The sequence below is a fragment of the Microcebus murinus genome, chromosome 12, assembly GCF_040939455.1.
Source record: "Microcebus murinus isolate Inina chromosome 12, M.murinus_Inina_mat1.0, whole genome shotgun sequence".
Taxonomy (NCBI): Eukaryota; Metazoa; Chordata; class Mammalia; order Primates; family Cheirogaleidae; genus Microcebus; species Microcebus murinus.
In genome coordinates, this window is record NC_134115.1 from 45,411,412 (window position 1) to 45,426,195 (window position 14,784).

General features: G+C 47.9%; 1 protein-coding gene across 3 annotated transcripts in view; it reads left to right on the top strand.

Annotated features, from left to right (window-relative positions):
* Nucleotides 1–3,125, top strand: part of ADAMTSL1 (ADAMTS like 1) — an 856,830-nt gene extending 853,705 nt beyond the window's left edge. For all 3 annotated transcript variants that reach the window (XM_012769704.2, XM_012769705.2, XM_012769706.3), the window contains one exon: nt 723–3,125. In XM_012769704.2, the coding sequence (XP_012625158.2) occupies nt 723–829 (107 nt within the window). In that variant the 3' untranslated portion in view covers nt 830–3,125. The remainder of the gene's footprint in view (nt 1–722) is intronic.
* Nucleotides 3,126–14,784: the final 11,659 nt, after the last annotated feature.

Genomic DNA, 14,784 nt, shown 5'->3' on the forward strand with positions numbered 1-14,784 from the left:
CCAAATCTAGGAGTGCAGTCTTCCCCCAAAGTGAGTTTCACTGACGATAGAGTCCCAAGGCTAAGGCCAATGCCCTGTGAGTTGCATTTAACTCTTGCTGGTTTTGAGCCTGGGGCCTCATGAAGCATATGAAACTCACACGTCCTTCACCTTGGGAGCTGCAAGAACTATTTTTCAAGTTGCATATAACTCATGTACAGAAAACAAATATTTCATTCAATTAAAAAGGACCATTTTATTCTGTTTCGTAAGAAAACACTATGGCCCCAAGGAAAAATTTGCGGTAGTCACTGTGTGTCAAACACTGGGGAAGGAGTGACCTTTGCACTCTGGATTAGCACTCACCTCTATTTGTGTCAGGACATGCTCAGAGAACACCAGTGCCCAATGCAGGCAGTTGAGACAGACTTACCGGAACGCCATGGTGCTGTGTTCACGGCGTGGCGGGAACAGAGGCGCCTGGGTAGAGAATGAAGAACACAAAGCTTAGCAGAGACAGTAAGGCTCAAGTGCCCGGGGACAACGAGGGCATCCATGCTGGTGCCACCCCCACTGTGGGCAGCCTGGGGGGTAAGTGGTTGGGCTCTGCCAGAGCCAGGCCCACCCAGAGCGGCTGGAGAGCGGTGGCCGAGGCAGTCCCCAGGAAGCACCCCCAGCCCAATGCCCAGGTTGTACCCCCGTGCCTGCCTCTGTTTCACATCTGTCCTTGTCCCCTTTCCCAGTGGAGTGCAGAGACACCACCAGGTACTGCGAGAAGGTGAAACAGCTGAAACTCTGCCAACTCAGCCAGTTCAAATCTCGCTGCTGTGGAACCTGCGGCAAAGCGTGAAGACGGCCCGGGGACGAACTCTACCCTGGCCGTGCGAGGCACTCGCGTACCCACCTTGGACAGAACTTATACTTTCTTCATTTATTTATTTATTTCCCCCCTTCACCCCCACCCGCAATCAGGAGGATCTCTGCACGTTTCCCTTTTGGTTAGCCAGAGGGCAGAATGGCAGGAAAGGTTAGCCGTCTACAGGAGGCTGCCGGGCGGGCAGCAGGGGCTCCCAAGCCTGCGTCTCAAAGAGACCGAGGAAGAGGCAGGGACTGCAGGGAGCCAGAGGGTTTGGAGAGTATTGGTGCGAACATTGTACAACCAACTGTGTCTTTCCTAGAAGCACGTTGTCAGTGGCCCCCTCTGCCGTGGTGAGGACAAGGGCAGAGGGGACCCTATGCTGAGGCAGAAGTTGGCCCAGAACTCGGTTCTTCTAGTGGGGGGCGCAGAGAGACAAGAACTCAAAACATGGATAAGTAGACAGGAAGGAGGAAACAATCAAAGTAAGTCTAAGGCACACAATGATGCGGAAAATAAAGGAGGGAAGGGACAGAAGCAAAAAGAAGCCTGTGTCTGTGCCTCCGTGGGGAGGGAGGCGTGAGCAGGCAGGAGGGGCTTCCAGGCAGCCCTGTGAGGCTCTGACCCACCCCCGTGCATGCTGGGGCGTGCTCAGAGCTCCACTGCCCCCCTCCGCAGCGTGCCTGCTGTGTGGTAGGAGATGAGCTCTCCGTGGTGGAGGGAACATCCCCTGCCCACGCAGCAAAGCCAGCCAGAGATCCGTGTCTGGCTGTGCAGTAAGGCTGCCCCTGGCTCCTCTTCATCAAGATTCCCCTAGCCCTGACCTAACTGCTGCTGTGGGCCAGGGGCATTGTGAGATTGAGTTGGCCTGGCTTGCTGCCTCTATGGCTCTGCTGTTCCAAATCCATGCGCCACAGCATCTACCAGGTTGTAGCAACCACTTCATTCCAGAGCTGGCCAGAGACCAGGGTGGGACAGTGGATTCATGCGTGCCCACAGCATGCTCTGCCTCTCCCAGCTGTCACCCTGGGGTCTGCAGGCCCTCTCTTAGCACCAGGAGAGCTGCTGTGTGTAGTATTTATCCTAGCAGGTTAGGGCCAGGGTGGGGAGCTGGGGCAATGCCCAAGGATAGCTGAAGCTTATAACACAGTCCTGGATGGCTCTTCAACCTGTGCACCACACACAGCGAAATCCTTTATAATAATCAATGTACACCCGCATTGGTGATCTAGTAATTAATTCAGCAGGCAAAGGCATGCAATGAGATGAAAACTGGGACTCCTGGGCAAATTGCTCCTGCAGCCCAGCCAGGCAGCTTTGGGCGAGTCGTTTTTGCCTCCTTCCTCTGTGTGGCCCTAGTCTAGTAGGCAGGGAAGGGTGGCCACAGTCACTCACCCCCTAGATTAGCCTCCCCTCACGTACACACTCATGAAATGCCACTCGCCCTGGGGCTACCACTGATGCCAGCCAGCCTGGAAGTAAAATTTGGGAGGAACACAATATTAACCTGTGTCCTCCCTGGGTGAGCTGTGGACAGGTAGTTTGGGTTTCTCTCTTCCTTACCCTGAAATAGGCTCTAAGAAATCATGTTACTAAAAATCAGTGTAATGTTTATTTAAAATAAAAGAGATTGTTTTCTATGTATATCTTTTGTGAATATTTATTAGGATTTCTTGTATAAAAAAGTGCAATATTAATAATTGTACATTGTCATCCAGAAAAAAATATTTGGGGGGACTTTTTATTAACTTCCTACAGTTGTGTTCCTGTAAACTCAGTGGTGATTATTGTATTTTTCCTATTTTTAATAGAACCCAGTGTTTAACTCTGGAGCCATTCACTGTGTGCAGAATACGTTGTAAAAACTAACATGGGATGCCGGGGCAGTAAGAGGGGATGCATTTGTGACAATAGTTATGCATGGAATGATGAGGACAACTTCCATAATACTACTAATGTGGCTGATTATTTCTAGTTCAATAGCTATTGATAAAGTCTGTGGCCAATATTTACATTTCCTAATGGCATCCTCCAGCTCTGCCACGTGCCAGGCTGGCGCCGTTGGCAGTGGGTGTCAGAGCGAGCTGGAGGGCCTAGGTTTGAGGCAGAAAGCGGCATGGCTCCTTGCATGAGATGAATGTACATTTAATGTTTGTTCTGTGAATTGCGACTCAGCGGCACCGCAGGATTGTTAGGGCTGCTGGATAATGTGGAAGGAGACAGTTCCTCCTCTAAAACACATAACTGTATTTGTATTTTTTGTACAGATAATACAGCTTATTTATTTAAACCTTGTCGTCCGAGTCTCTATTAAGCTCAGCCTTCCCATTGTGGTCTATGCAGCGGGTGAGAAAAGTCGGTGTCAACCGGGTGGTTCCCAGCCAGTCGTGTGTGTTTGGCTGAAGTGGAAGAATTGTAGTTTTCAGCTTTGCATGGGAAGCTGGGGGCCCACATCTGGAAGGGCCAGCTCTGTAAATGAACCCCGAGGGGCTGCATTTGTGGACGTGCACGCATTCAGGCTGAGCGCTGCCCAGTGAGATGACAATCATCTCATTTACAGCCCTCTACGGTGGGAAGATGGGAGTCACCGTACCTTCAGGGAGAAGAGCACGCAGGGGCATCCCTCGGGACACACGCAGACTCGGGTGTGGGAGAATCTTCTCTAAGGTCAGGCTTCCTGCCCGCAGAGGCATACGGTGTGGAGCAGCTGTGTGATGACATTTTGGATGTACACCATTAATAAAGGCTAGCATTTATAGATCACTACTACATCTAATGCTCACATCAACCCTATGATTATCCCCATCTACATATAGGTAAATGGCAATCCAAACAAGCCCAAGGTCACCCAGCTGGTGGAACCAGGATTCAAACTCAGTCTGCCTGCCTCTAGCCAAAGCCTCGCTTTTACCCACTGCACCGCCTCCGCCCCTCTGCTGACCACACCATGGCCACATTAGCACACACACCGCTCTTTCCTGCTGCTTTGAAGCTGGTAGCTAACGACAGTGGGACATTTTACGGGAGATGTTGCTTTCTCCTGCCCTAAAATCCATTCTTTTGGCATTATGGTGCTTCTAGCACCCTATTTTAACAGAAATACAGCGACTGTAGAAAAAACAGAACCACATTTGTAGAGCTCTTCATAAACAGGCTCTAGTGAAAGGGCAGCATGTCCCCAGGCCCAGATAATGTCCACACAGGAACCATGGTGAGAGATGCTGCAGAGGACATGTGGCCTGAAAGGCAAACTCCAGCCTGTTTTCCAGCAACTCCCCCTGCACATCACACTCCCGTGGAAGGAGCAGTGAGAAACTATACCAGAAGCTCTTCTTGAAGTTCCAATCATTTTTTAAAAGTTTTAGGTTTTGCATTAAAGAAAAAGCCAATACTAGAACTATTAATATCCACAAACCAGCAGTGAAGCAATGTCCTACAGAGGGCTCAGCACCAGGGGAGGAGCTGGAGATGCCAGAGCAAAACATCCAAGAAGGCTCCCATGGTGGGAAGGGCTCATACAGAACGTATGGACATTATTCCAGCCACAATCACAGACATCAACAGAAAGAAAAAGAAAGATTCCTACAAGATGCAACTAACCACAGCGTAAAAGTTTGGAATCTTAGCCACAGGCCAGTCCTGGGGTTGTAACTTCTCCAACTAGAGTCCCTGCTTAGCCTCAGATTGATTTCCAGGCAATCCATGTGTCCATTAACACCAGAATGATCAACAGTCACCAAAGCTCATTCATCCCTCACCTGTAAAAGGAGGATACCACCCAGGGTAGGGTTGGTGTGAGAAAACTTTTAGTTCATGCATATTGAAAAAATACAAGGGTACCTGGCATATCACTGAAGCCCTCATCGAATGTTACTTGCTATAACCTTCATAGTCAATTGGAAGGAGAGCATATATTGTGTTATCAGAAGGTCACAACTGACAGAATTTTTGCTATTTCACGTTATTTCTCACTGTCAGCTTTAAAGACTCTCTCATGTTTCCAGTTTGAGAGGGAAATTGGTCATTCCTTCCAAGCTCAAGACTACATAATAGTATAAACAAGAGAGGAGTTAGTCAATGAAGTTCTATACCTTGGAAGAAAACAGAACAATCCATGTAGCCAACTTGAAGACTCACCAAAATACAAACTTCCAGAAATACTTCTCAGAATATTTTAAATGTTCTTATAATCCCAGTATACAGCCTTGTCTGTGTGCAAAATACCCAAATGTTCGTGTAAATACCATTTCTTTTGTGTTACTAAAAAACATGGAGACATATTCATGAGCAAATATAAAAGTAAAAGCTAAAATTAAACATATCTCACTTGCATGTAGTACAGTTTATCATACATGGCATGTGATTTGCCCCTTGCTTCATCCTGCAGATACACCCAAAGGAAATAATCCAACTTTATTAATGGTTCTCAACTACAATGATATCTCAGTGAGATCTCAGTAATCTATCTGTGGAATTCCCAAAGGTAGTCAAAGCCATCCACAAAGGGTTGGGGAACGGTGGCTACAGAACAGGATGGAGCACCTGGGAAAGTACACAATGAAAACTGACCTGTTAAGTGAATTAACCCAAGGAAGGCTTAATTAGGAAAAGATATAAGGTGTAAGCCCCTTGGTCTTGTCTCTCTGTGTCCCTCATTTTGTTCAGTAAACCAGCTATGATTTAAAGACTTTGGGATTTAGACTCATGTGCACCAGATGTGAGCTAAATCAGGGAAGGTTATCTCCCCCTGTCACCTACTGCCAATTAGGACATCAGTGTTGATTCAAGCCTTGAAGTAAACAGCAAAGAATTGAATACCCAGTGAATTCTACCAATTCTCCAAATTTAACCCCAAATTATCCTCTGCTCCCATCCACCCACCCAGCCCATTCACTTGGAGATACCTTTAAAGATAATGAGCTTTTCAGAGACTGTTATCTTTGGCCACACCTCAGCTGCTTATTCATAGCACCCCAAGGTTTTCAACTGTTTTGTTGCCCCCTCCAAATTGGAAGGAAGATGTTGGTAATCAAGGCTTTGCTAAAAGAACTAGGCTACCGCCTTGCTTTTCAACTAGAGGTTTACACCTTCGCTTGGGTTCTGGGAGCCACCTGGTCCAATCGACCACATGTGTCACGCCTCCGACAACACATTATATGCTCACCTCTGTGTTTTCAAAAGGCAAAACCCATCTTCAACCAAGGATTTCCCAGGCTGCTCTTAAATATATGGTTTATATATGTGTAAACAGGAATTAAATGTGTGGTTTTATGTGAGTGAGAAAACAGCAGACAGTGGGGAATGGTTCTCCCGCCGAACGTAAATAATGTTTGTTTAACAGAATGTTTAGGAGAGCCTGGGAGATTGCACAGTCAGCATTCAGACCAGAAAGCATGCCTGGGAAACCTGCCTCCTCCTCCAGGACTTCGTGATGGCCAGAGCTGACTTCCTTACAAATCCCATGAAGGACAGTAGACGAGCTATGAACAGCTTAGTTACCAGGTGAGCAAATTTAGGTAATAGTTAATGGTCAGGGCCAGTTAATGGTCAGGGCCATGGTGACAAAGTGTGTTGAGAGGTTGGTTTTCTTCCCCTCAAAATACCATCATTTTTCAAATAACAATGGAAGGGCCAGGAAATGACTTAGCTGAGGTCAGTGAAGAATGACAAAATTGTTCAGTCTGTCACCCATGTACAGACATTCCCTGGCTTATGATGGTTTGACTTATTTCTGACATCACAACGCTGCAAAAGCGATATGCATTCAGTATGCTCCTCAACTTGCGATGAGGCTATGTCCGGATAAACCCATCATAAGTTGAAAATGCACTTTTGACTTTATGGTATTTTCAATTTACGATGGGTTTACTGAGATGTGATGCCACCATAAGTCGAGCAGCACCTGGAGTTCTGTCCCATGGCTAGACCTCAGCATGCCACAGTGCCAGAGCCCAGAGCAGTGACAGCTCCATGGACTCCTGAGCCCAGTTCCTTCAGCCTGCGCAGCCTCCACCGGCCGCCCCTCGCTACTGAACTGGAGAGATTCCAGGTGACCCCGAGAGCAGGCCCGTGATCCGAGTCCTCCACCCCTTGTGCACTGTGAGGGTAAATGCCTTTGCACTTGGGGCCAGTGGGGTTGGAAAACACAGTCCTCATCTGGCACTAGTGGTCCCCGTCCTACCTCCCTGCTGCCAGATGAGCCTCGATCCCTTCTCATCTCATGTCCTTCCTCCTGGTTTCTTTTCCCTTCACATACCTTTCCTTTCCTTTGCAGTTTGACACACTCCTGGCTAAGCACCAGCTCTGGGCCAGGGGGACACAGAGGTGACAGCCTAGACCCTGCTTGCCAGGAGGATGATGCTGGCTGTGCAGCATCCAGCTGTCCCACCCTGGCACTCCCCAATCAAGGTGGATGGCAACTCTGTTCTTCCAGTCACCCAGACCCCAAGTTCTGGAGTCATGCTCGAGCGCCTCCTATTCCCAGCCCACATCTAGTCAGCAACTCCATGTGGCCCCCTTCTAAAACATACCCAGAATGTGGCACTTTTCTCACGGCTCCCACTTCTACCCACCAGGTGGGTGTGAGCTTGTGTGACCTTCTCACGACCAGGCCTTGCTCCCACCCTCACACCCCTGCAGCCCCCACAAGCGGTTAGGGTGCCCATAGTGACAATTGCCACACACACCAGAACTTGACACTTCTCAGGCCCATGCTGGATGTTGGTGCCCCTTGGAGTATAAACCAAATTCCTGGCAGAGGCCTATGAAGCCCTCACTGGCCTCCTCGCTGCTCCCCAAACATACTGAACAGAACATGCCCGCGTGGGGGACTTTGCTCTCGCCGTGTCCTGACATCCTCTTGGCTCCCTCCCTCATCTTCCTCAGCCCTCTCATTCCCCCTCCCCCCATGGTGAGGCCCTTCCTGACCATGCCACGAACTACAGCCTGTGCCCCCCAGAACCCCAGCCCCTCCATCCCCACTGGCTTTTCCTTTCTCCACGTGCTGATGGCCTTCTCACAGGTCACATAATGTACTTACTATGTGCTTACTATTATAATGATATGTTTAGTATTTTAACCATATCCCATGGCATAATTATATCATCTAATCGTTCACGGTTTATTATGCTTATTTCCTGTTAATGAACGTCTGGCTTCCCCACTAGACTATAAGCTCCCCAAGGGCAGGGTCCGAGTCCGCTTTGTTTACTGACGGAGCTCAGAGGCTCAGAGCGCGCCTGGCACCCAACGCACACTTTCTGAAGGAATGAATAATGTACGTCCGCACGTATGGACGGAAGGATGGAGGCAGAAGGGGCAAGCAGCAGCGTGGTCAGTGCTTGACACGCAGGGCGGCCGGTCCATCCTGACGACCAGAGCCCAGACGGCGGTGAGAGGTGGTGACGGAGGAAGCAGGCCTATCTGGGCGGAGGCAGCATATACAATGGGACGTGTGCAGACAGCGGGCAGGTTTCCTGATCCCCCACCACCACACGGGGAACTCACTGGACAAGTGGAGAAGATGGCTACAAGGGCCACTGGAGAGAACCTGAGGGCCATCTGGGCGGCCTCCCTGGCAGGCTTCCCCAGGGCCAGAGGACACTGAGGAGCACGGCTGACTGGGGAGTCTGAAAGAGGAGCTGCACAGACAATAAAAGAAAAAAAAGGACACCACCACAGTCTCAAGTCAGGTGCCTGGAACCCACGGCGCACAAAGGTGGGAGACTCGCAGAGTCTTCAGAAACTTGTTAACCGAGAAGACAAAACCTCCCTAAATACCACTGTCTGGAGTTTTATATTAAGACACAGAGCATGTGACTATATATTACCAAATCGCCAGATGAAAACACCATTTCCCTCAGTACAACCCAAGGGATCTGGTGAAGAGAATCCAGTCTAAAGTGATTATTTCAAACCAAGAACTTAAAACTTTAAAGATCTCTTCAAATACACTTCAGCTCCTGGACATAATCATTCCTTCTTACGTATTAAGACTTGTAAGTAAACGAGCATTGGATACAGAAGCTCTATTGCAACCTAACTGGTGTGTGTGTGTGTGTGTGTGTGTGTGTTTTCCCAGTGGCAATTGCTGAATAGGTCTGAGCGCCAACTCTGCATTAGGCACAGTGGAGGACTGCACATGCACACACACAGTTATCGTTCTCAAAGTCTCTTCAACCTAATTATTTATTTATTTGATGAAGGAAAAGTCTCCTCCATCAAAAATCTCTAGTCTGGGAATGTATTTTTTTTTTTTTTTTTGAGACAGAGTCTCACTCTGTTGCCCAGGCTAGAGTGCCATGGCATCAGCCTAGCTCACAGCAACCCCAAACTCCTGGGTTTGAGGTTGGTGATCAGGTGATCCTCCTGCCTCAGCCTCCCAAGTAGCTGGGACTACAGGCATGCGCCACCGTTCCCAGCTATTTTTTTCTATATATTTTAAGTTGTCCAGATAATTTCTTTCTATTTTTTTATTTTTATTTATTTTTTATTTATTTATTTTAGTAGAGACAGGGTCTTGCTCTTGCTCAGGCTGATCTCGAACTCCTGAGCTCAAATCATCTGCCCGCCTCAGTCTCCCAGAGTGGTAGGATTACAGGCGTGAGCTACCGTGCCCGGCCTTATTTAATTTCTTAAGTCATACACATGTAAACTGCATCTCCTTTAAGAGTGTTCCAAAATATATTCTTTTCTTTTAATCTGAATGGCCTCTTGCAACTCTCTAGCACTCTAGTAATGACAACAGGAGGGGACTGAAGGAGATGGCACGAGCTGGTGCTTTCAGAACACCAAAGGCTTTGTATAGGAGATATTTGCGTGAGTCCACTGTCCACCGTACATGAGCTTTCCCAGGCTGTGTCCTGCACTTGGGCTATACCATAATCTCCCATTCGTCAAAAAGCCAAATCATCTGAACAATCAATGATCAGGATATTTTAACACTCACAGAGTTAACCCCGAGGCACTGCAGGATCCAATGAGATTTCCGAATCATCAAAGCAAGGCTGAACTACGTGTCTGCATGGCATGTGTATTGTACTGTATTCTAAACTTATTTGAAAAAATTTATGATGAGTACTTGGCAGTATTTCTCCATGTGTGTTCCAATAGGTTTTACACCATAAAAGGGCTCTGTTGTCAGAGCTAAAAAATGTTGTTTCTTCCTGCTCAGTATTCATCCCTCTCTTCCCTGGAAACTACTCCTTGCCTTTGGGGACCCACCCCACCCCCAGCCCTCCTGCTGTTCATGTAGTTCACATAAAGATGACCCCACACATATGCACTGCTCAGCCAGGGGTGGATCCCAATTCAGGCCTGGACTATTATTAACAGCATTTTCTATTGCCACGATGATCAGGTCAGGCATCGGCAGGAAACCTAAGCCAGGCAAGACTCGATTCGGGGATCTTTACTGGAACCACTGGGAAGGAGATGCCCTTCTCTCTCCACTGGGATTGCTGACTAAAAGGATGCTATAAGGCCTGCCTAAGGCGGCAGTGCAGAACAAAACAAAGCCAAAAGATGAGACCAAGACCTCATCACATCACTGGAGCCCCTGATTCCAACTGCACCTAAAGCCAACAGCCAAAGCCCTAGACTGTTCAATTGCCTGAACTAATAAATTCTTTTTTTTTTGCTTAAGCACTTGTAATTGCAAGAACGCTGATTCATACACTAAGTTATACAAAGTTAAACATGTCTTCTTTACTATAGGGCTTCACAGAGCCTTCAAAAATATTAACATACATTATGAATCTCCAACAGGGAGATATAATATGCAGCATTTCCCAAACTTATATCCAATGAATTTTTTTTGGAAGACCATATCATAGAGCTTGTATTCCATAGCAAACACCTTGGGAAAGTGTAATACATATTACCTATAGCTTAACCTAATATTAAAATTCTGCAAATCCCCATTCCCTTATTATTCTGGATAAATGAGACCAATGGGAATTCATTTATCCAACACTGTTGATGCATTTTTCCAGACTTTAAAAATGTATGTATATAATTTTTTACTCTTTTTACTAAATTGGGGTCATAAGCACAAACCATGGCATATTTTTCCAGGCTTAATAAAATATGTGTATACACACAAGTCTTTTTTTAAATCATGCCAAGGTCCTAACTCCTGTACTGTTATACTTTTGAGTTCTGCATTTTAAAATATTTTTGGCCTCTAGCCTGACTGCCAAGCTATCAGCTGTCACTCTGCTTTGTTCTAAATGTGTCTACCTCTAGAAGCGGCCACTCCTGCTCTTCTGGGGGCTGGTAAAACAAATAAAAGAAACTCACTGGAACTGTGTGTTCAAAAACAGCAGTGGGGGAGGGGGAGGCTCATGCGCTGAGAGCGAGAGCCAGAGTCAGGTACGAAGTGAAGTACCTGATTGTCTGTACGTGAAATCCAAAGATTTTGGCAAACTAAATGCTGCTTATTTGCAGGTTCTTGCTTTCGTATTATTACACAGCTAACGTTTCCAAATAACTGACCTTCGACTATGGGAATTGTTACAATACTTAGCCAAGAAAAGAACCACTCCAATTTGATAGTAAACACTGAACTCTACTTAGGAACTTTAAGATGAAAAAAAAATTTTTTTTGTAAGCCTAGTCGAGTCTATAGTCCAAAAATTCCATTTCTTAGTTTATAAGTCATCCATTGGCACAGAAGTCAAATTTCAGTCATTTTTCAGGCATTTTGTCTGCCTATAACTCTCAAGTAGCTGTTTGCCTATTTAAAGGGTATTTGTGGGCTCCCCTGTTTTATGATCCTGTAAGAAAATAGATGGGGATTTGGGGCAACAGGGAGGTAAATCAATCTCCCTTTGTGTCACGAAAGTACAGCCTTGGCCCTGTACAGGCAGGCAGGGAGGGACACAGGCGGGCAGACTGGCTGGCCGGGAGAGTAAGGCCCGTGATGATCAGTGTTAGATTCTGTCACAGGAGTAGAAACTCCCAAGTCCTTTTGGTTAGCACCAAGCAGGATTTGCAGCCAAACTCAGAGGCTTGAGAAAAAAAAATGCACCAGGACTTTTCAATGCCTGGATCTAAGGATCCAGAGGCAAAACCTGGGGTCACCTGTGACCCAGTAGTATGGCTTAAAGAGGAGCCCAGCCTACCATTGCCCTGATGCTTTTTCCAGACTCCAAAGCACATGTTCTGGAAGGTTCACAGGCTCCGGGGCTCCCACTGCACCCCCAAAGTGGGGAGGAGCCAAGCACCTGCTCAGCCAGCCATGTGCAATTCTGAGTCCACTCTGCCAAAGAAAACACCCCAGCCCGCCCCTCCCAAGCATTCACGCTTTTAAGGGGCCTCTGTCTTCCCCCTTCGAGGCCTGCTGACCAGATGTGGGCCTGGGTGACGCCCGGCAGGCCTGAGCAGCCAGGGGGCCATTAATCTGCAATTAGGACTGAGCACGCCCCCAACCTGCTCCGCCTACTGCCTCTGCACAACCGTGCAGCTGAAAAGCACTCTTGGAGGAAGCAGAGCCCTCCGTTTATCTTCAGGAGGAGTCACTTGGAAAGCTTTCTTGGACAGATCCCCTTGCCCTGGGGCACTTAGCTCCACTCCTGCTTCAAAAGCAGAAGTGGGGGTGGGGGCACTTTTTCACTGTCTATGTCATTTCATTTTAATTTTAGGGCAGTGAAACTGTAACGAAAAGGTATTTAGAGGTCACCCCATGAAAGCAAAACCTAAGACAGCAGGGGGGGCTTGCTTCTCCCTCCCCACCACCCACAGCACAGGCCCCATCCAGGACTGCCACCTCCCCGACATCACACCTGGGCTGTGAGAGGGAGGGTGACGCAGGGGGCAGAGGATGGCGTGTCAGAGCACTGATGTTGTCTGCACACAGGCCTGGGGTTCACAACTGCGAGACCCACACACTGGGCTTGCTTCAGCGACACACATTGGTTGGCCTAGTACTGAATCCACTCCAGGTTTGTCTTTCTGCCCGGTGAGGGGACACATCATTCTCCAGGTAAGCTTTGCAGCTGAGAAGATGGATGGAACCCCACGAGGGTTTCATGCCTTTCACCAGGCTCTAGGCCACGTCCACTGCTGGGCCGCCAGCCTGTGCTTGCCTCCTTCCCACCCTCACACACGGCAAACGACGGGAAAGGAATAATGCAGTTATAAAATGCCGTAATAAAGGAAATAGGAGGAAGGTCCTCCAAGGACAAGAGATTTCAAGAAATCTAAAGCAGACAGGAGGTAGATGGCAGAGTGGTAGCTGACAAGTGTACATAGGAAGCCTCAACCCGGAATGACATGCTGCAAGACAGCTGGAGCTGCAGGGAACAAGCCTGCAGGTGGCGGAAACTGGCTGTGCTCAGGATTTGAAACGGCAGGGACGGCAGGGTGGCAAATGGTGCTTATTAAACAGGGACATCACAAACAATGGACCCAAACTTCCCCCCATCCCCCAACCACCGCCTGGCACATACAGACCTTAAAGCCAGGCCAAAAACGGAAGCTCATCCTTACAGATGTTGATCCTCCATAAAATGTGACAGAGCTGTGTAGAACAAGAGCCCTTTATGCTGACTTGGTGCTATATTCAAACCTTAATGGAGTGGGGGTTGGGGAGTGAGTTCCTAATCCTCATTTTCCTTTGCCCCAAAAATGAGGGCAAAGTACCAGGATCTTTACCCATAGAGGTGACCCCCCTGTAATGTGAACCAGGGGCTAAGCCCTGCACTGGCCCCCTAGTGTGCTGACACAGTGGCAGAGCTGCCCACAGCCCGAGGCAGGCAGACACCACCATCCCGGGAGGGAACGTCAGGCCCAGCAGATGCCCCTGGACACCACACCCTAAACCAGCAGACCACTTCCGACCAGCCTTCCAACCAGGGCTTCCAAACCAGCAAAGCCTACCATCTCCAGCCACTCGGCCCCGCTCAGCAACTGTGCTTTCCTCTGATAGAATAGAGTTGGCCGTCTCTCAGCTGTTAAAGCTCTACTCTGATTTGCCATCCCCATGAACCTACTGGCTTCTGCACTAAAGCAGGTTTGCTGCACGGCCTTAAAACGTTTTCACTTTGTATTCTATCTTTGATCTCTAACAAGTTTTATTTTTTTTAACACACCTAAAGTTTCAGGAACCCTGGGCTATAATAGGTGATTAAGCTCCCACTTCGTTCTCACAAGCAAAACGCATGCAATATAAAATATAGGCACGTGCATATTTTTGAGAGAAGACAATGTGTTTGAAGGCTTCCATGGTTGGGATTTGTTGAACACGGTCACATCAGGTGTTAGGGCAGTGTGTACATGCACACGTGCACGGGCTTTGATAGCACAGCCTTTTCCCCACAAACTCACTACAGAAGTCCAATGCACAGCACTGATTAAGCAGCAACTGCTCTGATTAGAGCAGGGAAGGAACCACTACCCCATCCACTCAGTTCCTCTTTCCCCCTTGTGGCCCAGTTACTTTCTCAAACTAGGTTTCCAGAGAGCACAGTTAGCAACCCCAACTCAGAACAGCTAATGAGTAACTTAACTACACAAAACAAGTAAATGGGCTGGGCCTGGTGACTCACGCCTGTAATCCTAGCACTATGGGAGGCCAAGGCAGGAGGATCACTCAAGTCAGAAGTTCGAAACCAGCCTGAGCAAGAAGAACGAGACCCCGTCTCTACTAAAAATAGAAAGAAATTAATTGGCCAACTAAAAATATACAGAAAAAATTAGCTGGGCATGGTGGTGCATGCCTGTAGTCCCAGCTACTCGGGAGGCTGAGGCAGGAGGATCACTTGAGCCCAGGAGTTGGAGGTTGTTGCTATGAGCTAGGCTGATGCCATGGCACTCTAGCCCAGGCAACAGAGTGAGACTCTGTCTCAAAAAAAAAAAAAAAAAAAAAAAAAGGAAATGTTTCACTTTGTAAAATATGTAAGTAAAAAACAAGAGCAGTTATCCTTACCTGCACAAGTGTAAACACCATC